A 14,169-nucleotide genomic window follows, 5' to 3' on the forward strand; every position below is an offset into this window, starting at 1 on the left:
TGGTTCTGCTGGGGAGCAAAGGACTTAATCAGGATCAAAGTTTTCCTAGGAGCTGTTGATGCTGAATTTGGAAACAGACATGCTGTTGTTTTCTGGTATCTTTAGCAACAGAGTCAAAATGGTTGGGTTTTTTTTTTTTCCCCAGTGCTTATCATCAGAGATCTTGCTGGAGGTGTTGCAAGAGGACCTTCAATTTAACAGGAGGACCCCGGAGCCCACAAGGCTGGGGAGCTTCCGAAATCTTCTCAGTCTATCATAGGTGATGAGTTTCCATCTCACCTGGGAGCACTACAGTTTTCCTACTGGTCTTTCCTCCCCAGAAATTTCTACAAGGCAGGCTGTTGGTGAATGTAGGACAAGACCTTAGCTCATTCTGGGTTTTTCTGTAGCACAAAACACACATTGTGGAATCTGTTCAAGCAATTCTGGTTTGGGCTGCTCTGTGATTCACTATATTTGTTTTCGTTCCTTTCAGAGTGAGCTCCCCTGGGTCTGGTGGGGCCTATTTGATCTGGAAGTCATATTTATGGGCATGAGGTTAGAACTGGACCACACTCTGTTCCCCTAAGTAGGATGATGAAGATGGTATAGGCCACCCTCCCTGTGGCTAGAAGAATGTTTAGTTGGATTTATCAGCCTTATATTGCCCTTAGACACAGCTGATAGGCTTGGCAAGCATGGAGGGTCCTATAATAATGGCCATCGTGGCACAGTAACAGGTACTGGTGGCGGCTATTTTTCTGGCAATGACAGCCACTTCTGAATTCTCTTTCCAACAGACGCAGTTTCTCGGGGTTTACTTTGTCTCATCCCAAGAGTTCCTTGCTAATGCCTACGTCCTAGCTGTGCTTCTCTTCCTTGCCCTCCTACTACAAAGGACGTTTCTGCAAGCATCTTACTACGTTGCCATTGAAACTGGAATTAACTTGAGAGGAGCAATACAGGTACTTGGCTAATTATGTTTTCACTTTGCAATAAAAACCACATTATTCATCCTTGTGGATGACTCTAGAAAAAGTCATTATTCATTCGTAAGAATAAATCTGCTGTGCATTTATTTTTTTTGTTGCCCTTTAGCAGTGCTTTGAAACAATAACTATTGACAAAGCAGCCTGGGAGAGTGGAAAGTGCCTTGGGCTGGACTCGGAGAGTGTAGGAGTTCCTGCCCTCGTTCTGCTTTGCACTAGGTCTGCGATGTCACCTGCTCGGCCTTGAATGGGACAGACATTACTAACGGGTCACCTCACTCTTTCCTGTTGAATGCATGCACATGCAGACTCAGAATCCTTCTCCAGATTCTGTTCCAAGAGTCTGCCACCAGTCTTCCTTGGGTGAAAAAAAAAAACAAAAACAAAAAACGAGTTTGACATACCAGGACTAGATTGCCTCTAGTATCTATCTGAGCTCCTAAATCTTGGGTCATAACAAGGGAGACTTACTAGGCCCAGTAAGTCCCTTGGGTCTAGGTCCTTGCTTCTGTTCCTGATAGCTTCCTTCTCAGAGTGGGTTGAAAGGATGATCAAAATCAGGAAGGACTCGGGGCACTTTTTTAAGCAAGGTGGTGATAAGAGTTGTCTAAGCCCTAGTGTTTTCTTTAGAATTTTGGTTCTGCTGCTGGGATGAGGAGACCCAGTGTGACAGTGGCTTAAATAGGATAAAAGTTTGTTTTTCACACCGAGTCAGGGCTGGTAGGGCAGCAGCACACTCATCAGAGACCTTGGTTCCTTCTGGAGTGCTGCTCTCATGTGACTTTTGTCTTACAGTTTAAAATGACTATTGACATTGTCATTGTTGGGCCTACACTTAAAACAGCAAAAGAAGAAAGGTGGGGCAGTAGGAGGGAATGCTGCCTTGTTTTAAAATCACAATGCAAAAGTTGCACATATCCTCTCCCATCCCATTGATGAGAAATTGGCCACAGGCTATACCTAGAGAGGCTAGAAAGTGCGGTCTTTATTCTTGACAACCATATATGTCCCCCTGGAAATTCTTGTGAAAAGGAAAATGGATACAGGGGGACAACTAGTAGAATATGCTATACCCAGAAATTCCCGTGAAGTCAGTGGAACACTAGGAAGTTGTGACTAAATCCCAAAGCCACCTCATACTTCTGGACAGAAATGTTCCTCAGAATTAACACTGATCAGTCCTCTGGGAGCCAGGATCAGAAACTTTACAGAAAAGTGATTGAGAGGAGAAGGTTATGGCATAGGCTGGGGACCCTCTCAGGGTCCAAACTCCAGTTATCTTAGTATACAGTCCGCGTGAATGGTGCCCCCTGCAGTTGTGTAGTGCACAGCCTGTGCAGCTGTACAAGACAACGCTGCCCATCCCCAGTGGTTTTTTTTACTGAGAAAACAGAGTCGTTTCCTCAGGAATGTCATCATGTGAGAATGATGGAAAGAGCCCAGGAAATCTGAGACCTTTTGAGATTCATAGGGGCTCAAAGCTAGGAGGAACCAGGCTATTCCTCAGTTCAGAAAACCTTTCTGAAAATCCCAGCCTCTACATGGACCCTTCCATTGACAGGCAGGCACATTCTACCATAGATAACAGCAAATTTTGTAGTCAAACAGTTCTATAATTAAATCTTTCTATTTGAAAAAAAAAAATCTTTCTATCTGTATGTCATAAATTACACACTGGCCCAGTATTTCCCAATTACTCTAAAAAAGCAAAAAATGGTTGTTAAACGTACTCATACATAATTGTTTCAATCAAACTGTCTGAATCCAGGAGAGCTAAATTCAGATGTCATGAAAAGAAAATGCTGGCATTAATTATGGAAACAAGTTAGAAAAACAAATCTTTTCTTCAGAGTTACATTAAAATTATAGATAACAGAGTATGTCTTCATGAGTTTGAGAATAACCACAGTTCTTGCATGAAAAGTTATTAAGCAAAATTCTTGTAGTAGATATATAATTTTTGACATATGCCAGCTATCAGTTGTGTGTTTCTGTATATCCTGGTCTTTCCTGAATAATGCTTTATTTGATAGATTACTCTATGTTCCTACTTCATTACAAACCGGATTTATTATTATCCCCTGAAGACCGATGTCACATAACATGGGCTGTGCATCGATCTGTCAAAAAATGTCATTGCCATTATTTTAAGTGTTACCCATGGTGTATACAAACCCACAGAAAGATGCAGAATGAGTTCATGCTTTGAGCAAACCTGACCTACAAAAAAACCTGGGTTTCATGAAAGATGAATTAAGGGAGCTGGGAATCCACCTTACAACGAATGCACACTAGAATTTCATTTAAAAGCAGGCATCCTAGGGCATTGAAGATGGGAATGCATTTTTCCTTGTTTAAGAGCACACAACCTGAAAATGCCATCTTCCTAGGAGGCATGATCACTCTGCACATAGAGCTTTTGGGTTCAGAGCTCCCTGGGAGCTGTTACCACGGCTGCTCCCCATCTGCCCTGGAGAGACAGGACAAGACGCTCTGGGTGGCTGGAATCCCAGTGGGGTGGGGCTGATTGACACTTGTGTGTCTCACAGGAGAGCTTCCCAGGCTGACCCCTCATTTTGTTTCAAGGCTCAAATAAGGCAGGACTTGGCCTCTGAGCATACCCCTGTCCCCGGGTGAAGACAGCCGCATTAAAACAGACAGCTGCCCCACTTTATCATTTTTATGGCTCTGAAATGTGTTCTCCATTGGCCTCTGGCAAATCAAGAACACAACTGGATGTGAAGATCTGCTTTTAAGATTTAAGAGCTAATTAAGTCCTGTGCCCCAGGGAGAGGTCTTGCTTTGCTGGGGAAGTCGTTTGCTGGCATGGATTCCTCATTTGAATACCGCCTTTTCTGACCTGCTTGATCTGTAATCAAGGCCCTTTACCTCTCTGAGCCTTAGTTACCTCATCTGTAGGATTGGAACACTAATTTTCCTATTGGCGCCCCCCTTATAGAGCTGCTCTGGGGCTCCGTGGAGGATTGTCTGCCTGAGAAGGCACTGGCACATTGTAGATACATGGCATCTGGGAGAGGGATTAGGATGATGGTGACAAATGTGGAACACTCTTACTCTCATTCCAGACCAAGATTTACAACAAAATCATGCACCTGTCCACCTCCAATCTGTCCATGGGGGAAATGACAGCCGCGCAGATCTGCAACCTGGTTGCCATTGACACCAACCAGCTCATGTGGTTTTTCTTCTTGTGCCCAAACCTCTGGGCTATGCCAGTGCAGGTAAGGGATGCATGTGTGCGGTGGCGGTGGAGGGCACTCAGTTGGAATGTTCTGGTAAATGCCCAGTGACTAGGAGTTCGAGCTCACCATCTTCTATTCCATCTTGGCTTGCACCTTCCACCCCCTTAGAGTCTCCATGGAGCATACTTCTGGCCCCAATACTCTCTCACACTTGGCAAATGGTCTAGCCATCGCGCTTATCATTAAAGCTTTAGGAAAGCAGCCAGCCTTAAAAAAAAAAATAGAATAATCATATGTGGAACACTTTTGCAGACATTAAATGTTATGTTGCTGCAAGTACTTAATTACATTGAAAAGTGTTCATGATGTATGTTTAAGCCAAAAGTTACAAAATAGTATATGAGGTGAGCTTCGCACTACATTGGAATGTATCTATATACACATATTTGCACAGATTCATACAGGAAAAGAACTAGAAGTTCACATGGTAGGATTACAGTAATTTTTATTTTCTTTGTGCATTTCTAAATTCTCCAATAAGCCTGTGTTATTTTTGAAAATTAAAACCATGATTACTTCTAAAGCTGAACAACCTTTGGAGCTAGCTTTGAAGGAGGTGCATTCTCCCCCAACCATAGTAGGAGAATCCTCAGCACAGCTTACCTGGCCCCTGTTTCTCATCTGGAGTTTCTGCCACGGAGCCTGTATTTCACTCTGGTGCTCAGACCAGACCCGGAAATCCCAGAGCGCCTGGAGGCTCCACAGAGGCCACCTAGTATAGAGGATAGTGTCTGGACTTCAGTGAAACAGGTTGATCCAAATACTTAATGTGTCTGAGCCTCAGTTCCCTCATCTCTGAAATACGCCTGATTCCTACCCTCTGGAGTTACTGTGACAATTCAACTAGATCATGTAAGCAAAGTACCAAGCAGAATGCCTGGCACAGAGTAGTCACTGAGTAAATAGATCCCTCGAAATTGCACACTTAGTGAGTAAGGACTTTCCCAGTCCAGAATCCATTGTTTCTTGGGATGCAAACTGCACAAACCTTAATCTCAAGTGATTTTTATTGGTCCTTCTGACCTGTAAAACTTGTATTTGAAAGACATTAAAGGAAAAATAGAAGGAGAGGCTTGCACAGGGAGTCAGCTAGGAGTCTTGATGGAGATATAGGAAAGGGAAGGGAATCTGATGGTCCTTTTTATGGGGACAGCCCTATATGGCATCCCCAATTACCACTTACCCACACGTAGACCCCTATCCACTCCCTTCTCTGCCAAGATGGATCAGAAGCTACAGAAGCTATAGAAGGGCCTGGACAGTTCATCTAATACAGTAACCAGCCTTTGATCCATAAGAACTTTCTGTGGTATTCCCCTGAACAGTCTCCTTTCAAAGATTTTGTGCACCAAACCTACTGTATTGCTATCATTACTATTATTGATAATGTTTATGGAGCTTATGTCATTGCGGACAATACTAATACTAATAACCCTTGCTCCAGGGTCTCTCTCTTGTACAGTTAACCCTCTTCACAATGGGACGCGGTAGTTTAATCCCCACTAATCACTTACCTTTGCTTATTTATCATGAAGTCTCATTTGGTTTTCCATTTTTAACTCCTTAAAGGCTATACCTTTGCCCTGAGTACTTTCACCAGCCCTCAAGACGCGGTGTTAACCACCAATGGTTGACAAGTCCCTTCAGCCTAGTCAGGATGCTCTGGGCAGCCTGGCTGGCCACAGGCCATGGGCCTTTGCTAATACTGAAACTAGCCCAGGCGCTCTCTCCTTGATTTGTAATTTTTTTTTTTTTTTGGTCACATATACTTTTTTTTTTTTTTTTAAATAACAGCTTCATTAAGGTATAATTCACCCATTTAAAGTGTATAATTCAGTGGGATTTAGCATATTTGGAGCTGCATAACTGTCATCACAATTTTAGAACATTTCCATCACCCCTGACCCCCCACCCAGAGAAACTGATACCCACTGGCAGTCACTCATCATCCCCTCCCCCAGTCCTAGGCAACCTCTGGTCTACACAGACTTTCGAAAATCTAATGAAACCTTCTCAGAAAACAAATGTGCATTCACATATTTGCCTACAATTTCAGGAGCTTTACTGGCCCCTGAAGCTTATGAACACCATGTTAAGGAACTTGGCAATAGTGGGGACTTCTCTGATTCTTTCTTCATCCCCTGGGCGCTGGAGGCCTGGAGAGGGTGGGCCACACTGTGAACTAGTAGCAACGTTACACCCAGGTGTCTCCTTTCTGTGGTTCCCTAGTGACAGTTCCCATGAGGTCTATCTGTTTGTTTTTAAGGAGAGGGTTGCCACCTGGTATTGATCTCTATGTGCCAGGTATCATTCTAGGTGCTTATCACATATATTCATTTAATTTTCAGAGCAGTCTTGATAAGTGGGCATTAAAGTTACCATTTTAAGGATGAAGAAGCTGCAACTCAGAGAGGTTAAGTAGCTTGCCTAAGTTTGCACAGCTAAGTGCTGGGATGCATGCAAACTCAGGCTTGCAGACTCCAGCAACTACCATCTCCCCACTACTACACTACGTCACTTTCCTAACTTGCAAACAGAGGCGAAAATAGCCCTCATATTCTCCACGCTTGCTTCTCATACTCAGAATCCCTGATTTCTGGTATATTCTTCCGAGTGGTCCACTCAGACCCCTGCAGAATAGACGAATGGACAGAAGAATTTGGGGAGCATCCCAAGGGGTGGGTGGAGGGTGAGAAGGAGCCTAGCAGAAGCAGCAGCTGTGTCTCCAGGTCCCGTTCCAGCAGCTGCCGGCGCTTGGAGGCGGTGGGGGTTCAGGCACCCACCCCCAGCAGATGCCACAGTGGCAACGCAGGGAGTACCCTGGGAGCTTCCTTGGTGTCTGGCTCCATCCAAGCTGCTGAACGATGCCCTGATTGCCTCCATATGAGGACAGCTAATGAAAAGACAGGATACCAGGGGTAATTTTGGATAAGGTGATGCGAGCAGAACCAGGCAGGAGTAGGAGGTTCTTTATTTTCTAACGCGCTCCTCTGCACCCCTGTGTCAGCATTTCACATCAGTGAAACCCTGGGAGGCAGGTGGTGAAGGGGTCACTTACCAGCCCCTAAGACTATGCTAATACAAGAGCCCTTCTGTGATTAACGGAAATTACAGAGCCGCCCACCCACTCCTCTGTCCTTGAGGTAGTGCAAGGAGCTTAGTGCCAGTTTGGTGTAGGGCTCAGGGAGTACAGGGCCAACCCAGGCAGACGGGTTTCTTTTCCAATTAAGGAAGACAACACATCTGCTCCTATAGAATAAGCCCTGAATTTAGAGCTATTTGCCTTTGAAGGCAACCTGAGAAGTTGTCATCTTGATGCTTCAGGGGCTGGCAAGAGTAATTTACACTTCTCATAAATATTCAGAAGCAGGCAGTCATTTGCATAAAGCTAGGAACAGAATAATTCTCTTTTCAGAGAATACTTGCCAGATTCACTAGAAAATTGAAGACACCAGCCTTCATGGACATATGTATATATGTATTATAGCTGATAAAGTGTACATGCCTCTCTAAGAATTATAAAAACCTCTATTTTGATCCAAAGACCACTCTACAGTATGTCACAAATTTAAGAGATCATTTTCATTTTCTTATATTTAGACAATCATTAGTTTATAGAAGACTATTCGTATTTTATTTTTAAAAAGATGCCAGGAAAAAAATTTTTTAAAAAGATGCCAGGAGCCTAAGAATGAAAAGTGAACTCTCAATCCCTGGACTTGTTTTGTCCAGCACAGATGCAACAGTGCCCCTTTGCTCATATGTCACTTTTTTCCCCACATGAGGGAACTGTCAGCCTTGCCAGCCAGCCAACAGAACAAAAGATGCTATTACACTCATTGTGCAACGTCAGCTCTGAGACTGCCCTCTGGAAGGTAGATTTGGAGAGAGTTAATGGCCCAGCAGGCTGGCAGATAAATACAGTTAGTTATCAGCCCAGAAAGCCACTGCTTGTGTGAGACCCCCATCACATTAAGACCTCTTCCTAAAATTGCTTTGTCACACCTCCTCCTCTGGGCCCCGGGGACCACTTGAAAACCTGGGTACAAGGCATTTCCCTCCCTAGGGGACTGAGGAAGGGGGGACTTTGCCAACACCCCCTCCCCCAGGGGGGCCACCAAATCAAAGGAAACTCACCCCCATGACCCTCCTTCAGATCATCGTGGGTGTGATTCTCCTCTACTACATCCTCGGAGTCAGTGCCTTAATTGGGGCAGCTGTCATCATCCTACTGGCCCCTGTCCAGTACTTTGTGGCCACCAAGCTCTCCCAGGCCCAGCGGAGCACACTGGTGAGTGAGCATCCTGCATGTGCTCATGCCCCCCTTCCCCATCCTTCCCCATGCGGCTGTTTGCTCCCTCTCCCTATACATCCTCCCTCTTCCCTCAGGAGCCCCCAAACAGCCACGCACACGCACATCCACAGTATCATTGACCTTAAGCAGATCTCTTCACTATCCAGGCCTCAGTTTCTTTGTCTGTGAAAGGGGCTGAATGGAGAAGGCAAGGGGTATCCCCATGGGCACAGGAGCTGGGCATTGTCTGCCAAGCAGTGAGGGCATCGGCTCTGCTCCTTCCTCTTGGGTGGGATGGAGGCAAAGGAAACCCTTTTCTGACTTGGCGACCCCTGGCAGGAGTATTCCAACGAGAGGCTGAAGCAGACCAATGAGATGCTTCGAGGCATCAAGCTGCTCAAGCTGTACGCCTGGGAAAACATCTTCTGCACGCGTGTGGAGATGACCCGCAGGAAGGAGATGACCAGCCTCAGAGCCTTTGCTGTGTACACTTCCATTTCCAGTGAGTCTACCTGGCCGGCCCCATGCACGGCTGCTGATACGCTAGGAGAGGGTGTCAGGGCTTGAGGGGGACAGTGAAGGTGCAGAGGCAGGAGGTGTTGGCAGCACCCCATCCAGGGGAGCCTCACACTCTCTCTTGGAGGGAAGCGCCCAGAAGTCACAGTGTCCTCAGTCACTTACCCAGCAAATGCATGTCGACAGCCTGCTGTGGGCGGGGCCCTGTCCTGGCCCTCAAGACACAGTGATGACAAAGACAAGGGAAGCCTTTCATACACTATTGAACTGATCTGTCATCAGGAGGCGGCAATAAGTGCATGAATAGCACCAGTTTTGAATTCTCTGGGGTGTGGGGACTGCTTTCAGTAAGTCAGATTGAGCTTCCACTCACTGCCCTGGGGCAGCTACAAGGAAGCTTCCATCTAGCTGGGGTGTGAGAAGGAGAAAGCTTCTGAAAAAGCAGAAGTTCAAACCGGAGGTGCTCATGAATGTAGGGACTGAATCTGCATTAACCACGTAAGTGGTTAGGAAACCTCAAGCCCAGAAAATAGAGGTGGGGGGGTGGAGAAAACCCAAACTGATAAAACTCTACAGTCCCAGCAGACACACGTATTACGAGTACTTTCCAGAGAACATGGGGCTCCAACAGCAAACGCTCCTGTCGAACGATGAGCTAATATAGAAACAAAAATCCACCAGAGGAAAATGTAGCACCCTGAGTTAGAGTCAGCAAATGCAAAACAATAGAATTATTCCCTCAATCCCTAGAAATGATAGAATCGTCTGGAAGAGATAATAAAATAAGCACATTCAAAATAATTAAAGAGCTAAAGGAAAGTGTAAAACCCACAAGGCAAAACAGAAAAGTATCAGGGGGCAAAGAGACAAAAGGACTTCTAGAAACTAAAAATTTAGTTATCAAAATTAATTTGGTGGACAGTGGTCCCCAGGTCAGGCCAGGGCTCGTGGAGATCAGTTGGCCGACGGAGTCCTGGCCCAAGGTGATCTTACGGTTGGTCTAGTGGCTCCGAGGCCCCGCCGGGTTGTGCTTCCTGCCCGAGTGCATGGTTGGGACGCAGATTGCTGGCAGCAGGCGGGCCTCAGGCTGGTGGGCAGGCCTGTCCAGTTTAAGAGCCAGTGTGGTAGGAAGGGCCCAGGCGAAGCCCCCAGAGAGGGGGAGAAAGAAAACAAACAAAAAGGACACATAAACAACCCAAGTGTAAAGTGTAAATGAATTCACAGAGCTGGAGGGAACGTTTGTGAGTCAAAAGATAGGTCTGAGGACGTTACATAGAATGTGGCGAGGGGACGAGGGGACCTAAGTGTCCTGCCAGTTGGGAGAACCATTCTCCAGATGTGACCTCCACAGGTCACATCTCCACTCTCCAGGGTGGGGCGTCTCCCCGAGGTCGCTCCTGATCTTAACAGCACGGCTCACACTAGATCCTCTGGAGACTCGTGCTGTGTTCCACAGACGCCTGGACACCTCCGTGGGGTGAGAACTTAGGACACAATGGGGCACCGTTTTCAGACGATTTTCTCTGAGTGGGGGAGCAATAACCAACACTGGGCTCTGAGGGGAGTGGGAAACCGGGGAGGAAGTTAGGGGAGGTGCACGCTGCTGACCGCCTCCCCCCAGCTCATGCGGGGAAGAAACGGGGGGGGCAGGGATCGCCAGGGGTGGGCCAGCCAGTGGGAGGTGTACTCGGCTCCCAGATAAGGTCGTGGAGAATGGGACGGCCACCCGGGTCGTCCGTGTGCTCCTGGTGTTCATACAGAGAGGGTCTGGTGGGGCCAGGTGCCGGCATCCAACCCGCAGCTCCTCACAGGGCAGGGCTTGCTCCCAGCACCCCAAGTGTCCCACCTCCCCATGTCCATCCAGACCATGGTGGCGCAGCACAGTCAGCAGTGGCCAGGCCATCCGCCATCCGTGGCGCCCTGCCGTGGCATCTTTCTGCAGAAAGTCCCGCTAGGGCCTGCTTTTCTCAGAACGGGGGTGTAAACATGAAAGGCAGCCTCGGCCTCCTGGATTCCTCGGCAGGTTCCTGGTGTCTCCCTCGACCCCCCGCCCTGACCATGCGGTGTTCAGGGCCTCTGAGCCCCCTCAGGCTGAACACTCCACAGGAGAGGAGGATTGGAAAGGTGTCTGCAGCCCCGGGCCCTCGTCACCCTCCTCTGGGCCAGCTCTGCCGGCCCCTGGGCCTTCTGGTTGTGTGACAGGAACCCCACACTGTGTATAACCCAGGTGAGGACACCTGGCTTCCGGACATCTCATCAGTGGGAGCCACTGCTGAGGTGGAGGAGGGTGACCCCGCAGCCAGGTGACTTCCTCTCCCAACATGCCTCTCCCTGGCATGACAGGGTGGGGTAGGGCAGGCTCCCCACTGCTGGGTGGGAGACAGAGAAAGGAAGCATCAAGGAAACTGGGGACCTGGGGCCCCCAAGACCCCTGGCAGCAACGTAGGGGCAGCCTCCGGTCGTCTAGATGGGGGCGGCCCAGCTGCCTTGCTCCTAGGAGACGTAGGCCGCTTCCCGCATTCCACACTACAAGCTGGGATGTTTGGTACGTGAACGACATTGGGTGACCCCCGGGTCCCGGGCTAGCCCACTGAAGCCTATCTAGTGGGTGTTCTTTGACCCCTGGAGCCTCAGAAGACAAGCCATGGCTTTGCAAAGGCCCTGGGGCCAGGAGGACGTGGGGAAAGGCGATGCCATTTGTCCGGGGCTGAGATGACTGCGTTAGGAGCGAGGGGCTCCAGAGCCAAGCAGGGGTCTACCCAGGGTCCCTCACCTGTCCAGGGCTCGGTGACCTGGAAGGACCAACAGAGCAGTCCAGGCTGGCCCCTGGCAGAGGGCAGTGGAGGGAAGGGAAGCACCCTCCGGGCGGGGTGGAAAGTCCAGGCGGTTTGCTCACCGCGTGCCCTTCCTGGGTGGGTCTGTAGTCCGTGTGGGAGGGGAGACAGCGCGGGAGGGGCGCCCCTGGCTTGCGGCTCGAGCTCCGTGTGATTCATGGACGTCCCGGGCTTCCCGCCTGCTGCTCCTGTCACCAGGGATCAGGACACAGGCCATTAGGCTTGAGGTAATGGGGCACCGTTCATTCTCTTCCCTGCCGCCGGCCATGGGGTCCTGGTGCCACGGAGGAGCCCCAGAGTCCCTCTTCCTGGGGGGGCCCTGCTCATGCTGCCTGCTGGGGGCAGGGTTGGGGGGACGGTACCCCTGACACTCTCCCCACTGCTCTTGCCCTCCGAGCTGGTGCGGGCAGGGCAGGGGGTGACAGGGAAATGGGCGCAGTTTCCCTACCATCAAATCCAGAATCGGAAGAAAAGGGAAGCAGGGCACTCCTGGGGGGTTGAGCGAGCCCAGCCCGGGGGCCCCGCCCTGTACTGAGCACCGCGAGGGCTGCAGGAGACCACGGGGGCTGCTCCCCAGTTTCCAGAGCTGCCGTCCGGGAAACATGTGGCTGGGCACGCTGAGCGGTGCGGACCTCGTGGGCCCAAGGGCACCCAGTCCTCACACAGCTTGGGAGCTGTGAGCCCCGCTGCCCCCGGTACTGAGGCTCAGGGAGGTGCAGTGGCCATCCCAGGGCCTCAGCCAGTGAATGGCAGAGAAGAGAGAAGAAGGAAGCCCATATGGGCTGGGAGTTCCAGGAGCGTCACGTCAGAGGCAGCCTGAGCTGGACCTGGCAGGATGGGCAGGATGTCGATGAGCAGAAAACGGGGAGAAGCTGGAGGCAAGGGCTGGGGCCGCTCCCCTAGCAAGTCAGTTCAATCCTTATTTCCCTGCAGAAGCAGGTGACTCTAGGTGTCTGAGGTGGGCAAGCTTTGCAGGAGTGACTAAGGGGTCAACCAACAGTCATGCTGCCAGTTCACTTTGTCCTTCGTTCAGCATCCATCCCAGAGCCTTCTCTCTGTGCCAGACTCTGCTGGGCCTTGTGCATTTAAAAAGAGCCAAGTGGGGGTGGCACAGTTGGTTAAACATCTGCCTTTGGCTCAGGTCATGATCCCGGGGTCCTGGGTCAAGCCTCCTGTCAGGCTCCCTGCTTCTCCCTCTCCCTCTGTCCGTCCCCCTGCTTGTCCACTCTCCCTCTGTCAAATAAATATATAAAATCTAAAAAGAGAGAGAGAAGAGAGCACAATCCTCTCCCTCACAGTCTTGAGAGAGACCATGCTGTGAGCAGTGGCGGTGAATGAGGCCAGAGCCAGGGCGTCAGTTCCAGGTGCCCTGCTCTCTTTTGTGGTACTTCCCCGACCCTGGCCTCTTTTGTTTCTCTCATCACTTATCTGATAAATATTTACTGAGCACTCATGACATCCCAGGACCTGTGCCAGGCATCAGGGAGGTAGTGCTGAGAGGAAATGGTGGTGCCGCCTGTGCTGCTTTTCAACCCAATGAAGACATCTTCCTCTTCTCCCCCTCCACCAGCCCTGCAAGGCTTCATTTACCCCTGTTCTGGTCTGGACCCCATGATGAATCACTTCACTCTTCCCTCACTGATACCCACAACCTCTTGTTCCTGCCCTGCCAATCTTTTGTTCTAAATCAGCCCCACTGCTGAGTTCCTCAGAGTCTAGTAGGGAGGCCAGACTGTGCTGTGAGTGAGAGGAACAAGAAGGGGTATTCCAGGTGCCCTTAGAGTCCTACCTACCCTAGTCTCTAGGGGTCATGGGTGGCAAGGAGACCTTGGCAGAGATGCCCAATGGGTGACGATCGATGAGTCAGATGAGGAGAAGAATGTTCCAGGCACGAAGGCCTAGAGGTGAGAAGGATGGTGGTGTGTTCAAGACTAGAACATAATCTGCTGAGGAGAGAGTAACAAGACCAGATGGTGCAGGACCCTGTGTGCTGTGTTCAGACCCCGGCTTTTCTCCCGAGGCAGGAGAGGCACTGAAAGAGTTGAAGGAAAGGACAGGGGTGTCTGGCGTCTCTTCGAGTGTTCCGTGGTCAGGGGTCTTCCTTCTTCCAGCCGGCCTGAACCACGGCCAGGCAGGGGCCTCCTTGGAGGGATGTAACTGGCCTCGTATCATGTCCTGAAAAACGAAAAAACAAACCCCCAAGCCTAACTGTGTCACAATTGGGGATGTAGGGGTGGGCAGGAGGGTGCTGGTGAACCCCATTTGCAGGCCACCCAGCCCCTCCAGGGCCTGGC

The 14,169-nt window shown here is 49.7% G+C and overlaps 1 protein-coding gene across 1 annotated transcript in view; it reads left to right on the top strand.

Annotated features, from left to right (window-relative positions):
* The window catches only part of ABCC8 (ATP binding cassette subfamily C member 8), a 75,516-nt gene that overhangs the window by 21,337 nt on the left and 40,010 nt on the right, over positions 1 to 14,169 (top strand). Inside the window, 4 exon segments of the mRNA XM_041730755.1 lie at positions 780 to 944; positions 4,055 to 4,210; positions 8,388 to 8,522; positions 8,865 to 9,027. Of these exon segments, the coding sequence (XP_041586689.1) occupies positions 780 to 944; positions 4,055 to 4,210; positions 8,388 to 8,522; positions 8,865 to 9,027 (619 nt within the window).

This window comes from Vulpes lagopus, chromosome 15 (genome assembly GCF_018345385.1).
Source record: "Vulpes lagopus strain Blue_001 chromosome 15, ASM1834538v1, whole genome shotgun sequence".
In the NCBI taxonomy this organism is placed as follows: domain Eukaryota; kingdom Metazoa; phylum Chordata; class Mammalia; order Carnivora; family Canidae; genus Vulpes; species Vulpes lagopus.